At 47.9% G+C, this 12870-nt stretch overlaps 1 protein-coding gene across 2 annotated transcripts in view; it reads left to right on the top strand.

Annotated features, from left to right (window-relative positions):
• Positions 1-12870, top strand: part of plxnb2b (plexin b2b) — a 101018-nt gene that overhangs the window by 65427 nt on the left and 22721 nt on the right. For both annotated transcript variants that reach the window (XM_086149420.1, XM_086149421.1), the window contains 14 exons: positions 81-269; positions 342-467; positions 1384-1484; positions 2520-2646; positions 3310-3469; positions 3766-3877; positions 4270-4381; positions 4469-4570; positions 4647-4739; positions 5489-5576; positions 5661-5836; positions 10411-10559; positions 11915-12026; positions 12724-12860. In XM_086149420.1, coding sequence (XP_086005546.1) covers positions 81-269; positions 342-467; positions 1384-1484; positions 2520-2646; positions 3310-3469; positions 3766-3877; positions 4270-4381; positions 4469-4570; positions 4647-4739; positions 5489-5576; positions 5661-5836; positions 10411-10559; positions 11915-12026; positions 12724-12860 — 1784 coding nt within the window. The remainder of the gene's footprint in view (positions 1-80; positions 270-341; positions 468-1383; positions 1485-2519; positions 2647-3309; positions 3470-3765; positions 3878-4269; positions 4382-4468; positions 4571-4646; positions 4740-5488; positions 5577-5660; positions 5837-10410; positions 10560-11914; positions 12027-12723; positions 12861-12870) is intronic.

Genomic DNA, 12870 nt, shown 5'->3' on the forward strand with positions numbered 1-12870 from the left:
GTGCCTCCCTTCTTGTCCACTTTCACAAAGGTCGTGACCCCCTGCATTCTAATGTGCTTGTTTTTGATGTCCCTTTGCAGAAAGACACATTGGACGGATTCAAGTGTGGCGCCGACTTCCTTCCCTCGCCACTGGCCAGTAAACCGCAGTTCGCCTTGAAGGCGAACGCGTTGCTGACCACCCCGGACCTCCTGACCGCCGTGGCCATCGCCGAGGAGAACGATCACACCATCGCCTTCCTGGGGAACAGCCAGGGAGAGGTCTCCAAGGTGGAGCCGCACTCCACATCTCTTGCTCCATCCCCTTACCGACTCCTGACTCCTTTGCTTTCGGTCCCGCAGGTGCACTTGACGCTGGAGCCGTACAAGTACGACAAGATTCACGGAGAGCCGCTGGGCCAGAGGGTCAACAGGAACCTTTTCTTTGACAAAAGCCAGAGCCACCTTTACATCACCACGGAGAACAAGGTTCGTGTCTCCCGGTGAAGACGTAGAAGGCGACGCTACCCTCCGCGCAGATTTTTGTGGATTCAGAAGGCCAGCGGCTGATATCCAAGGCCACTTCTCCGTTGCAGTGAGCTTTAAACAACCTGCCAATGCTAATGGCAACTCTAGAACTCCTGTTTGATATATTTGAAGTGTCTGAAAATCGAATTGCACGGCACTCAAGGCTTTCTTCTTGAATGACGGCAGACACTGATGGAGTAACATAAGAACCAGCCAGTTGCCATCGGCCAAGAAGGACATTTGAGACGGTTTATTTGATGACTAGCTAAAACTATACACGTAGTGGATAATCAAGTGTAATTGACTGGGCTGTTCCTTTTTAATGAACTAACCAAGGAACTGATTGTTGACATAGGGGTACGTCTTGTCAAATATGGCAGGGCTCTGACAAACCAGCGTCCTCGAATTGCAAACCAGGGGCTTAAGAGCCAAAAACGACTGTCTGCCGGCCTGCTCGGAAAATGTCTGGCCGTCCAAGACGCCGCGTTCCGCCGGCAGCGCTTCAAACCCGCGCTCGCTGCCAGCCGTAGTCGTGCAATGCCATCGATAAAAGTAGTAGCTTTGGTATGTAAACACAAAGGAATCTGCAAGGCCTTGACGTTTTCATTTTGAGTGTGTCTAGCAGCCGCGAGGCTGATTTGAAAATCAGGGCATGATTTGTTTTGCTTATTTTGCTCCAAATTGGCGGTAGAGTTTAATCTTTTTCCGGCGACGTGTTGTCAGACCTCCATTAGTGTATTTATTAGGGTCTTTCTGCACGTCTCAACTCCCGTGTAACGGGCGGGGGGGGGGGGGAGGGGGGACGTTTTAAATGCTTCACGCCGCCGTCTCCGCTAACGTGCCTGCATCTGATTACATTTCACGCCGCGACGCTCAGATCACCAAGGTGCCGGTGCAGACGTGCCTCCAGAAGACGGACTGCCAGTCCTGTGTGGAGATGAGGGACCCGTATTGCGGCTGGTGCGTCCTGGAGGGCAGGTGAGGACGTGAAAGCCGTGTCATTTCCCGATGGAACATAAGCAGCAGTTTCGTTTTTAAGCCTCGTGGTGCGCCGTCTGGATGCATGTCCTCATGGACATGTCTTATAAACAAAATGTGGACACATCAAGTGGACCACTTTGGAGATGCACCTCGTGGAATCCCCGTTAGAGCTTTGGAGGAGAATAATTTCCCCCCAGAAGATAACATTTTTATCTTGGTCTAATAAAAACACTTTCAATGCTATCAAATTAACCTCCCATCCAGCTACCGTTCACCTCTGGATGGCTGAACCTCTCGCCCTACCGCAGTCGTTCCCCGTCATAGGGGGTCTTCCGAGCCCACCTTAGGACCCGTTTGCCCCCTACCAGGGGCATTTAGCCCCGCTAACAACCTAGCTCCCGGGATCATTGCGTCAAGCAAACCCCTCCACGAGGAGGGCTTCGGAGCAAACAACCCTCGATAGAGCCTGCCGCTTTAAGTCTACATTTGGTAATCTACACGGAACACCTGTGCATGACAAGCTGACCGCAGTCAACGCGAAACACTCAAATAATAGAACTGTCAACCTTGTACGTGCACTACATTCACTTAGAGTTAGCCTTGTGTTGCTAGCGGGAATAGCGTGCCGTATTAGCAGCTAAAGCCTTTACAATAAACAGGGAACAGTACAAATGATAATCTAACACGCCGTTAGTTTTACTTTTTTTTTTTTACACTTTTGTCAAAATAAAAGCCCGGTCTTGAGTTTCAATGTCATTAGACAATGAAGGACTCGTGTCACAAGTAGGCACTACTCGTCTAAATGAGATAGTTTACGGTTTGCGTAGTCTGCTTAGTTACGCTGAAGACCAGACAATGTTGTATTTCCTGCGGCATCAGGAAAGGAAAGCTGGAAAGAAGGGGAATAAAGAAAAATATATATATATATGCGCCACATGGCCATTGCTTGTTATTCACACAAACACAGGGTAAGCCTGCAGGATTGTATTTTCCTGTGAAGCCTCATGAAACCGTATATTCTTCTGTCTGAAGGTGCACCAGGAGGTCCGAGTGCCGGCGGGCGGAGGAGAGGAACGGCTGGCTGTGGAGCCCGAAGCAGCAGTGTGTCAAAATAGTCTCCTTCAACCCGCCCAACCTCTCCTGCAAGAAGACCGAGAAGGTACGGCCTCCCGCGTCCCGTTGCCATCCCATCTCCTTTGTTCCGTGCACGCCAGCCCGCCTCCCGCTGCGCTAAATGTAGCCCCGCCTCCTCGGATGCCTCGGTAATGAACGTCTCTCCCGGGGAACCCTGGACCCCGGCCCGGAGTCGCTCCCACCGCCTATTGATCCGTCCGGAAAACTCCACACCAGCTTATTAAAACCAGCCCGGCCGGCTGAAGATGAAGAGGCTCCGGTCTCTCCGGCGGGTTCCTTTTTCGTGACCTCACTTCCTGATTTCACAATGGAATTTCACAGCGACCCCCTCCAGATGAAAACATGAACACACTTCAGAGAGGGCCAATGGATGCACATCTCGATATGTGACCCTGTGATTGACGGGTCCAGGGTGAACCCCGATTCTCACCTAATGAGTCCAGCAAGACCCCCAAGACCCTGAGCGCAGGATAATACACGGAGACAATGAATCAATGGATGGATGAATGTCCTCATCACTCCTTATTTGTCCTCCTTTAACATCTGAGCGTGACTTTTAAATGTATTTTAACCTCTGCTCTCTACTAATACTGAAGAGTAATAGCAAATGCTGCACACACACTTTCGCATGCATCCTGTTTTAGCACATGAGTTTGTAGCCGACCTGTTGGCGTCCATCTCTGCGCAGGTGCAGATAAACGTCCCCTCCCTGCCCGCCATCAGCCCCCCGGACCACCTGCAGTGCGTCCTCGGGTCCTTCCGTAGCGACGGCTCCATGTCCGACTCGGGTCAGGTGACCTGCGACCTGCCGCAGCCCGCGATCATCCCCCGCACACCCGACCGCCAAGGTACAGCCGCCTCAGCCGTCGGACTACTTATTCATGCTACCCCCGTTCACCAGTTCGGTAAACAACCCGGACAGTCGTTAACTAGTAGCGGCTCCTACTGTTTAGTACCCAGCAGGACCAACTTAGCCTTGGGGCAGTTTTATTGGGGTCCTCACCTCCGTGGAGAAACTTTTTTTTTGCATTTGTTCAGTGCAAAAAAAAAAAAAAAAAGAGGAACGGGTTATAGTTAGCATTTCAGAATTAGCCATCAGAATGCGGAACGTCCGAAGAGGTGTTGACGCCGCCCTCTCTTTCAGACTTCGTGGCCGTGACCATCAGGATCTTCGTCAACCAGACGGTGGAGCTGGCCAGCCGGGAGTACAAGTTCTACAACTGCGCCGCCACCGTGCGGAACCAGGAGAACACGCCGTGAGTTTCCGCGTCGGAAGCCATCGCCCCGCCTCCGCCCCCTTTGAACAGATGAAAGATGACGTTTGTGCACTTCTCCTGCCTTTCTCTCCCCCTTTTATTACTAAGCTGAGAAAATTGCTTGGGTTTCCTTTTCATTAATCAAAAGGGGAAAGTCGATCTTGCTTTTTTTTTTTTTTTTTTTTAAATATATATTTATTTATTTTACACCCCCCACCCCCCCCACTTCATTTCTTTCATGTCTAACGTGTGATGATGAACGAGCTTTGCTCACTTAAAGCGGCGCAGATCCATTTCCTTGTCAGCGGCTCGGATGCTCCTCCGCGAGTTTTCTTCGGGTTCTGAACGGCGCCCGTCCGCGGCCTCGCCAACCCGACGTCTGTGGGTTTCAGGTGCATGTCGTGCGTGTCCAGTCCGTGGGGCTGCCAGTGGAACATGCACGACCACACGTGCAGCGACAGGGATGACGGCGTCGCCGGGTCCAACATCATCGAGCAGCGCCGGGTGAGTCGCCGGGAAGGGGATCGGGCGCACGTTCCCGTGCACGTTAATCGGCGGGTTTTGAATGCGACCGTTACCCGCAACACGCAGGGAGACAAGTGCCCCCGGTTCGAGAACCCCGACCCCACGCTCATCCCCGTGGGCTACAAGACCCCCATCAGCTTCGAGGGCATCAACCTGGAGCTTTACCAGGTAAAACCACGCCCACTTTTAGACGCACGGTTGCCGTGGCGATCCAGCTCACCGCTTCTGTCCCGCGCCCCCCCAGGATCGCATCTTCACCATCGGCACCGACCTAATGAACATGGAGGAGGACGTCAAGCTGGAGAACGCCGCCTTCTACAACTTCGGCGGCTTCAACGTGAGTGCGCCCGGAAAGACGTCCGCCCTCGGGGCGCTCGCGCCGCCTGCCCATTTTCCCCCCGTGAAATGAAAAGGCCTGTTAATGAGAGATGAAACCGAGTGAGAAGTTGAGTGTATTATCGCAAATGGATCATTTTAATGTGTAAAAGTGTGTGCGGGGGAGGGGAGGAGATAGGGGGGGGCGTTCTAATCTTGTCTTTTGGGCATGGAGAACTGCCCGTAAATGAAGGAGTGAATAATTGATGGAGTGATCGGAGGAGTATTTGATGGCGAAGAAAGCGGATCTCCTCCGGGGGGGGGGGGTTGGAAGGAAACGTCACGGAAACCGATCCCCGTCCTCCCCTCCGCCCGAATAAAATAAAACACAGTTTCACCCTAAACCCTGGAAAGAGTGAAGGAATACTCGGGTTTCACCAACCCCTCCTCCTCCTCTGAGCCCCTCCTCCGCTCTTGAGCGCCCTCTAATGGCGCCCCCTTGGCTTTCCGCCCGCCGCGCCTCCTCAGCGTGGGGAGCTCAAACACTGCCTGCCCCACAGCTATGTTCTTTTCTCCAACTGAATATCTGCCAGACTCTTTACATATTTTCTTTTTCTCTCCATGCTCCCCCCCCCCCCCCCCGCCTCGGCGCAGGGAACGGGGGGACGCCGGCCCACGCTGTTTACCGAAGGGGGGGGAGGGGGGTTCGAGGGGGCGCCATTAATCACCGGACCCTTCGTTGTTAATGAAAATTCCTCCACTTTTTCCCAGTTCTCCTACGATAAGTCACCGGAAATCAATGTCCTCCTGTATATGAAAGACAAGAAGTCGGGGAAGAAGATGGACAGCACATTGAATGGTACGCCCCACACACACACACACACCAGCACACACACACACACGCTTCTACATCGTGTAACACACACACACAACCCGCCCGCAGTCACCCTGTACAACTGCTCGGTGGGACGGGAGGACTGCAGCCTGTGCAAGAACGCCGAATCCAAGTACTCGTGCGTGTGGTGCGCCCGGCAGAAGGCCTGCGTGTTCCAGAAGCTGTGCTCGCCCGACCAGCACGGCTCCGACGGCGTGGAGTGCCCCGCTCCCGTGATCACCCAGGTGAGTAATGACCGCCGCCGCCGCTTCCTTTCGCCCCTTGCGAACAGATAATTTGAAAACCTGTTTTCAAGTCGCCGTTTTTTTTTTTTGTTTTAAAAAGGCGAAAAACATGGACGATAGTAATTGGATTATTGATCTGGAGGCTTTATTATCATATATATAAATATACACTTTCTTCCTTTGCCCCACCGCACACCTACCTCGCATCGATTCCTCCCGCCGCGCTTTTTCGTTCCGCCGTTGTTCATCGCGTTTGACCGAAACGCATCGGGGTCGTGACCCCGCAGGATGCGACCCCCCGGCGGGCCGGCGTTCTCCTGCTTGTGTCGCGTCGACGTCTTTTCGTGCGATAAGCGGGCAGCGATCGCTGTGATTATTAGGTTATAACACGGTGACTCTAACCCCCGCCTCCTCAATTAGCCTGCCAAACAGATCGACACCTTGGACCTTTTTTCTTTAGAACTGCTTGTACTTATATATATATTCGCCACATCAACCCGAGTCTGCAAAGGAAATGAAAATGTGTAGGTTTTTAATTTAGATTAGGTTCACCCTGTCAGGGTTGTTGCACAAGGCAGTGGAATGCAGTTTGGCCAGAAGTGCAGGATATATGGTGTCTACACTACATACAGGCTGTGTACAGTCAGGACAGTGTTTACAGTATTTATAGAATAACCAGAATATTCAGTGTCTGCACTATGTTCAGTGGATACAGTTTAGAGTGAATACATTGTTTACAGTAACAACCGTATGTACAATATCTATAGTCAATGCAGTGTCTTCAGTATATAAGGTTTGTGTAGAGTTGGCAATAAATAGTGTTAATAGTATATATAGTATGTAGAAAAGCTATATTCTCTTGTATATACAGTATGTGATGAGTCTAAACTTTATGCGGTTTGTGTGCACAGTTTACAGTAAATATGGTGTTTACAGTGTATACATAATAAGTGGAATATCTATAGTCTACTCCAGGTGTGCCCAATACGTCGATCGCAAAGTTATTCAGCCTATCCTCCTCACTATGAAATTTGTCAATGACTGAGAGTCGGTGTGTCCGTTCTGACCTTTTCTGACACATACACATGTGCACATAAGCAAGCTAGCGAGTTAGCCTCCAATTTATGTCGTCTAAACTTATGGGTATAAAAATGAGTGTGGGAGCCGGACCGAATGAAAAGAGTAGAACGTATCACTTCCGTACGGAATGGGAGGTGGACTTTTTTTCTTTTTACGATGTCATTTTCAAAGTGCGTTTGCCTCATCTGCCATCGCCATACCAAAAAAGGGAAATGTGAAACGACATTTTCAGACCGTTCATAAAAACTACGACACCGACTTCCCTCCGAAAAGTGAGCTGAGAAGGAAAAAGGTGAAGGAACTAAAATCCCAGCTGTCAGGACAGCAGTCGTTTTTCTCACAGCTAACTTCAACTATGCTGCCGACTCCATTCAAGTCATCAGAATAAGGTATTTATAGTGTTCATGCAGTTATGCAAGATTTACAAACATTATGTTAAGCATACTCACTAGATATTCAGCATTTTTAGTGGAGGTAGATCATTTTCACATGGTCATTTGAAAAGTAGCTCATATGGCGAAAAAGTGTGAGCACCCCTGGTATACACAGTATCTATAGTATGGATACACTTAGATATAGTATAGATACACAGTATCGATTGTATAAACACGGTTGAATTTACAGTAAGTCTTAACAGTATGTATAGTACACAGTGTCTAGGGTTTATATAGTATCTACAGTATATTTTGTCGGCAGTATAAACCGTGTCTGATATATGTTTGTGTGCGTGCGTGCGTGTATACACACTGTAGCCACTCCCCTCTGTATAATGTGTGTGTGTGTGTATGTGGATATATACACACACACACACACATACATGCACTCTTACACAGACCCACACACTTTTGCCACAACACTCTTTATACTCTGTATAATGTGTGTGTGTGTGTCTGTGTTCGTGTGTATATATATATATATATATATATATATATATATATATATATCAGACACGGTTTAACAAAATATACTGTAAGATATACTGTAGATACTGTATAAACCCTAGTATAATCATATATACTGTGTGTGTTTGTATATATGTCTATATTTATATGTACCTATATATATATGTATATGTACATATGTATGAGAGATGAGATGAGAACAACTTTATGTATGTCTGTATGTCTGTATATATATATATATACATACACAGAGTTTATTATTGCATGATATATACAGTATACAGAGTGGCTACAGTGTGTAGGCTACACACACACACAGATAGCTGGGATATGCTCCAGCGTCCCCTGTGACCCTGAGTGCAGGACGGATGCGGCAGTCGATGGATGGATTGATATACTCTATGAAGTGGCTACATCATATAGTGGAACCTTGGTTCATCTCTAATCACAAACAAATTATCCCGTGAATGGAGTTTCCAAACAAATGTAGAAATGACCCACTGTGCACAAACACATACACACACACACACAAACAAAGTGGCGGGCTTTCGGTCGGGTGGCGTTGCAGCGTAGCGGCATTCATGGGTAGCGCTTGGCGTCGTTTACACCATTTATCGTCCCATTCTCCTCTTAATATGCTTTTTTGTGCTTTTTTTGCATGAAGTTAGACCTCATTATGGCTCCCAAGAGAGTGAAAAGTGGTGTTAAGAGGAGGGAGTGCGAGATGTTTCAAGTGCTGAGATCAAACAAATGTGTTGCAAGTGGAGTGAATTGCAGGCTTTCATTGAGAAGTATCACCCAAGCAGAACTGTGACCAGCAAAGCAGTAGACATTTTAAATGACAATGTGATGTTCCCTTTTGGGAAAATTTCCCAGCAAAGAACAATTTCTGTGGAGCGTTTTCTCGTTCAAAGACATCCCACCCAACCGGCCTTTGAACCACTTCTAACCGCACAAAGGAGAGGAAAACACCAGAGGACATAGTAATAATTAAGGTTATCTCTAATTCCATTCTGTATTTTTCTTAACATAATACCACGAAAAAAAAAAAAAAATTAAAATATTTTTTTTTTCAGGCTGGAGAATGGATCAATGAGATACATTAATTTCAATGGGAAAAATGACTCCGATTTGCAAACGGAGTCAATGAACGAATACAATTCCTTGGCTGAGGTGCCCCGCTATATTTTCAGTATCTACAGTATATAGTGTTTGCTGTATATAGGGTATGTAAAGTGTCTGCAGTATATACAGTCTTTACAATATATAGTTTACAGTATTTATGCAGTTTAAAGTATCTGCACTGTATACAGTGTCTATAGGGTTTGTACAGTGTCTAAAGTATGTAGTGGCTGCAGTATCTGCAGTGTATCTATTGTATATATAGTATATATATATATACTATATAGCACAGAGCACAGAGTGTCTCAGAAAATTTGAATATTGTGATAAAGTTCTTTATATTCTGTGATGCAATTAAAAAAAAGAAAAATTACTTTTTCATGATATTCTAATATTTTGTTTTCTTAAGATATAAGCCATAATCAGCGATATTAAAATAATAAAAGGCTTGCAATATTTCAGGTTATTTGTAATCGTCCTCAATGTATGACATTTTTGTTTTTGTAATTGCATTACAGAAGATAAAGTACTTTATCACAATATTTTAATTTTTAATTTAGAAAGAAAGAAAAAATTTAAAAAGTGTGGAAAAAGGTTCAAGTGTTCAGAATGGTGCTGATTCAGTGCGATGACCTGCTCTGGGTTAGAAACTGTTTTTCAATCTGTTTGTTTTTGCATTGATTTTCCTAAACCGTCTCCTAGAGGGCAACAGTTGGAGTCGGTGTTGGCTGAGGTGGGACGGCTCTCCTGAGGCAGCATGTGTTATAGATGATATATATATGTGTGTGTGTGTGTGTGTGTGTATGTAACAAACCTTATTTTTATTAGAACAAGCATGAACAATTATGCCACATTGAAGCAACAGTGGCTCAACTTAACCTTCTGCACCTCTCGCGCTCCCTCTCGTCCCAAAACACATAGTCGGAAATCCCAGAACTCCAAACACTGCAGGGTTGCTACAATATACAGTTATATGTGTGTATGCATGTGTGTGTATGTACAATATATATGTGTAACAGTTCGGATTATGGCTTGTTGTTGTATATAATTATTGACCAAGGCTCAGACTGATGTTCAGTGTTGCTCATATTCATCATCTTTAATTTTCTTTGTCTAAAGTAAAGAAGAAAAAAAACACCTACCTGGTGTTGCAAATAAAAAAATAAATTGGTTTTGCGGCGGTTGCACTGGGGGGATGTTTTTTTTCTTTTTTTTTCCTCCTCCCGATTTATAAGCAGGTGCAAACTGCTAAGTGGAGAGGAGGTGATTTACTGTTCATTGCTTTCTTGCACAGTTGTTACACATCCACACACACCCACACACACACACACACTCTCAGTCATGCAGATATATAGTGTAATTCTCCGCCGACTTAGACAGATTGTTTAAATCTTTCCTTACACACAAACTGTTCTGATTAAGTCTATTTTAAATCCGCCTCACCTAATAAACACTCCCTCCTCCATCCAGATCATCCCCAGCTTTGGCCCCCTGTTGGGAGGCATCTCCATCACCATCCGCGGCTCCAACCTGGGCATCCGCAAAGAGGACATTGAAAGCATCACTGTGGCCGGGGAGCCTTGCCGTCATCAGCAGGAGAAATATTCAGTCTCCAGGAGGTAATTTGCTCAAATTCACGCCGCAGGATCACACACACACACACACGCACACATACAAGGTCTTCCCAGGTGTCTCTTTTCAATGGAAGCGTGTTATTGTTGTGTTTGTGTGTAAATATCAAAACTGCGTGGAAATGTTGGTGTGTCAGAGATACTACATCCTGTCGGAATACCTCGAGTTTAATGTACTACCTGTACTGCGCCGTCACAGTACGACAATTAATTATTCCCGTCGGTGCCGATGTTATTGCTCGCTGTTTCAACCGAGCTCCACGGCGACACCTCTTCCCTCCCCCCTCGCTTTTACATTATTTATTTACATTTTTACTTTTATTTTTAACTCAGCTTTAGCTTTGTTTATATTTCTATAGATGTGATTTTATAAGCTAAAGTGCTAGGGATGAAAATGCTAGGTGATGCTAGGGATGCTAGCTGTTGCTCCTTTGGCATTTTGGGTACTATAGTTTTTCCCACGTGCCCGGTTTTAGTAAAACTATCCCGCTGCCTTTCGGATTTAGCCCTTTATTGCAGAAGCCACCCGCCGCTTTGCCGGGCTTGATGATGTCCCCTCAGATGTGGAAAAAACGCCACACTGACTTTGATAGCATCGCGCTGATGTCAAAGAATTTCAGCGGCAGCGTGGGAGGGGGAGGGAGAAATCTGACAAAGAGCACTCCGGTCTGCGCCGCATTCCATTTCTACAAATATGGCGTGAAATGAAACATTATTGACCCGGAGCCCCTCGCTAGGAAACTGGCGTCCGGCGGCGTGGATTCCCGCGATTCACTCCGAAGCCCCGGCCGGCCGAACGACGAAGCAGAAAACACCGGGCTTTTTCGCTCCCCTCTAATCCCGGCCCGCCGCTCACCTGCCCCCTGCCGTCGCCCCGATGCATTCCGGGCGCCAAATTTGGGATTTTACTGCGTGGCTCCCCCCCAATGAGGCCTGACACGTTCGGTTACCCTCTTTCATTAGAGACACACACTTTCTTTACCCAAACGCCAGGATTCCCCGCACGCCTTCGGGGCACAGAAATTCCAAGGGGTTCAATTTCCCTGCCCAATTAGGCCGGAGGAGATCGTACTCTATTCAAGCCCCTTTGTCACTGGCATGTCAGGAGAAACCTGCACAAAACACACACACGGCAAAGTGAAAGTAAGCCTCACCGCATGTGTGTGTGTGTGTGTGTGTGTCTCAGTCGTCCCGGTTATTTTTAGCCAGTTAGCTAAAACCTAGCGCGACGTTCCAGGCTCAGGGTCGCCCCGCAGCAGGTAGCTGTTTGATTTCAAATGCTCATTTATTTATTTATTTTTTGTCTTATTTTTATTAAAGACATTGTTTTGTTTGTCCGGCAGCGTGGTGTGTGAGATCGGGCCCGTCGGCGGAAACATTCAGCACAAGGGCGAGGTGGTGGTGGTGGTGAGGGGCGGGAAGAAAGGGACCTCGGACAAGCCCTTCACCTACAGGGTAAACCGTCCTCTCGTGCTCTGCCATGTTTTGTTTTGCTCTTCCCCGTGTGTGTGTTTATGTGTGTGTGTGTGTGTGTGTGTGTCTGGAGGGGCAGGAACGCGTGACTCACAATATATAAAGTAATCACTGAAAAAATAAAGAACCTTTTAGCCTTCCTTTAGTTCTTCCACTTTATATTGCTTTTCCGGCTGCCAAACCTCGCAGGGCATTCATCTGAGCGTAACAAGACTACGCCGTTTAAACGCAAGGTTGGGAAAAAGCCACATCCCGGTGCCGCTGATCCGCGATGTACCAGAATATGCACGCCCCCACCCCCTTCCGTTAGCCAGACGGCGTGCAGCAGGCTTCTCCGCTAATACTTTAACAGGCAGCGTCGCTCTTTAACTGGCTCTCCGTATCTACAGCGCCGCTAAAGCCTCCCCACAGGGGAGTGCTCCGCCTAACTGTTTGCTCAGCAAATTGAGGCAGATGTGGCGCCCGCCTGAGTCTCGCCGGAGCTTGAATGTGTGTGATGAGCGGCGGGATGTGGAGGTGGGGGGTGGGGGATCAAGGAGGAGAGCAGGAAACGTGGCGGCGTACAAGTGTTTGCTCGCGGGCCGCCGCCATCTCTTGCTCTTGCAGGGCGTGCAGGGGGGGGGGTTGGGTATATATATCCATGCATCATCCCGTGACCCCCGCCTCCTCCCTCCGTCAGAACCCCAGTCCTCTGACGGTGGAGCCGAGCAAAGGGCCCAAGGCCGGGGGAACCCTCATCACCATCTCCGGAGATTACCTGGACACCGGCAGCAAGGAGGACGTCCGGGTCTCCATCGGAGAGGTGGACTGCGCCGTGTAAGGACCA

This window comes from Fistularia commersonii, chromosome 7 (assembly GCF_037954325.1).
Source record: "Fistularia commersonii isolate RoL2024-O1a breed Wild chromosome 7, RoL_Fcom_v1.0, whole genome shotgun sequence".
Taxonomy (NCBI): Eukaryota; Metazoa; Chordata; class Actinopteri; order Syngnathiformes; family Fistulariidae; genus Fistularia; species Fistularia commersonii.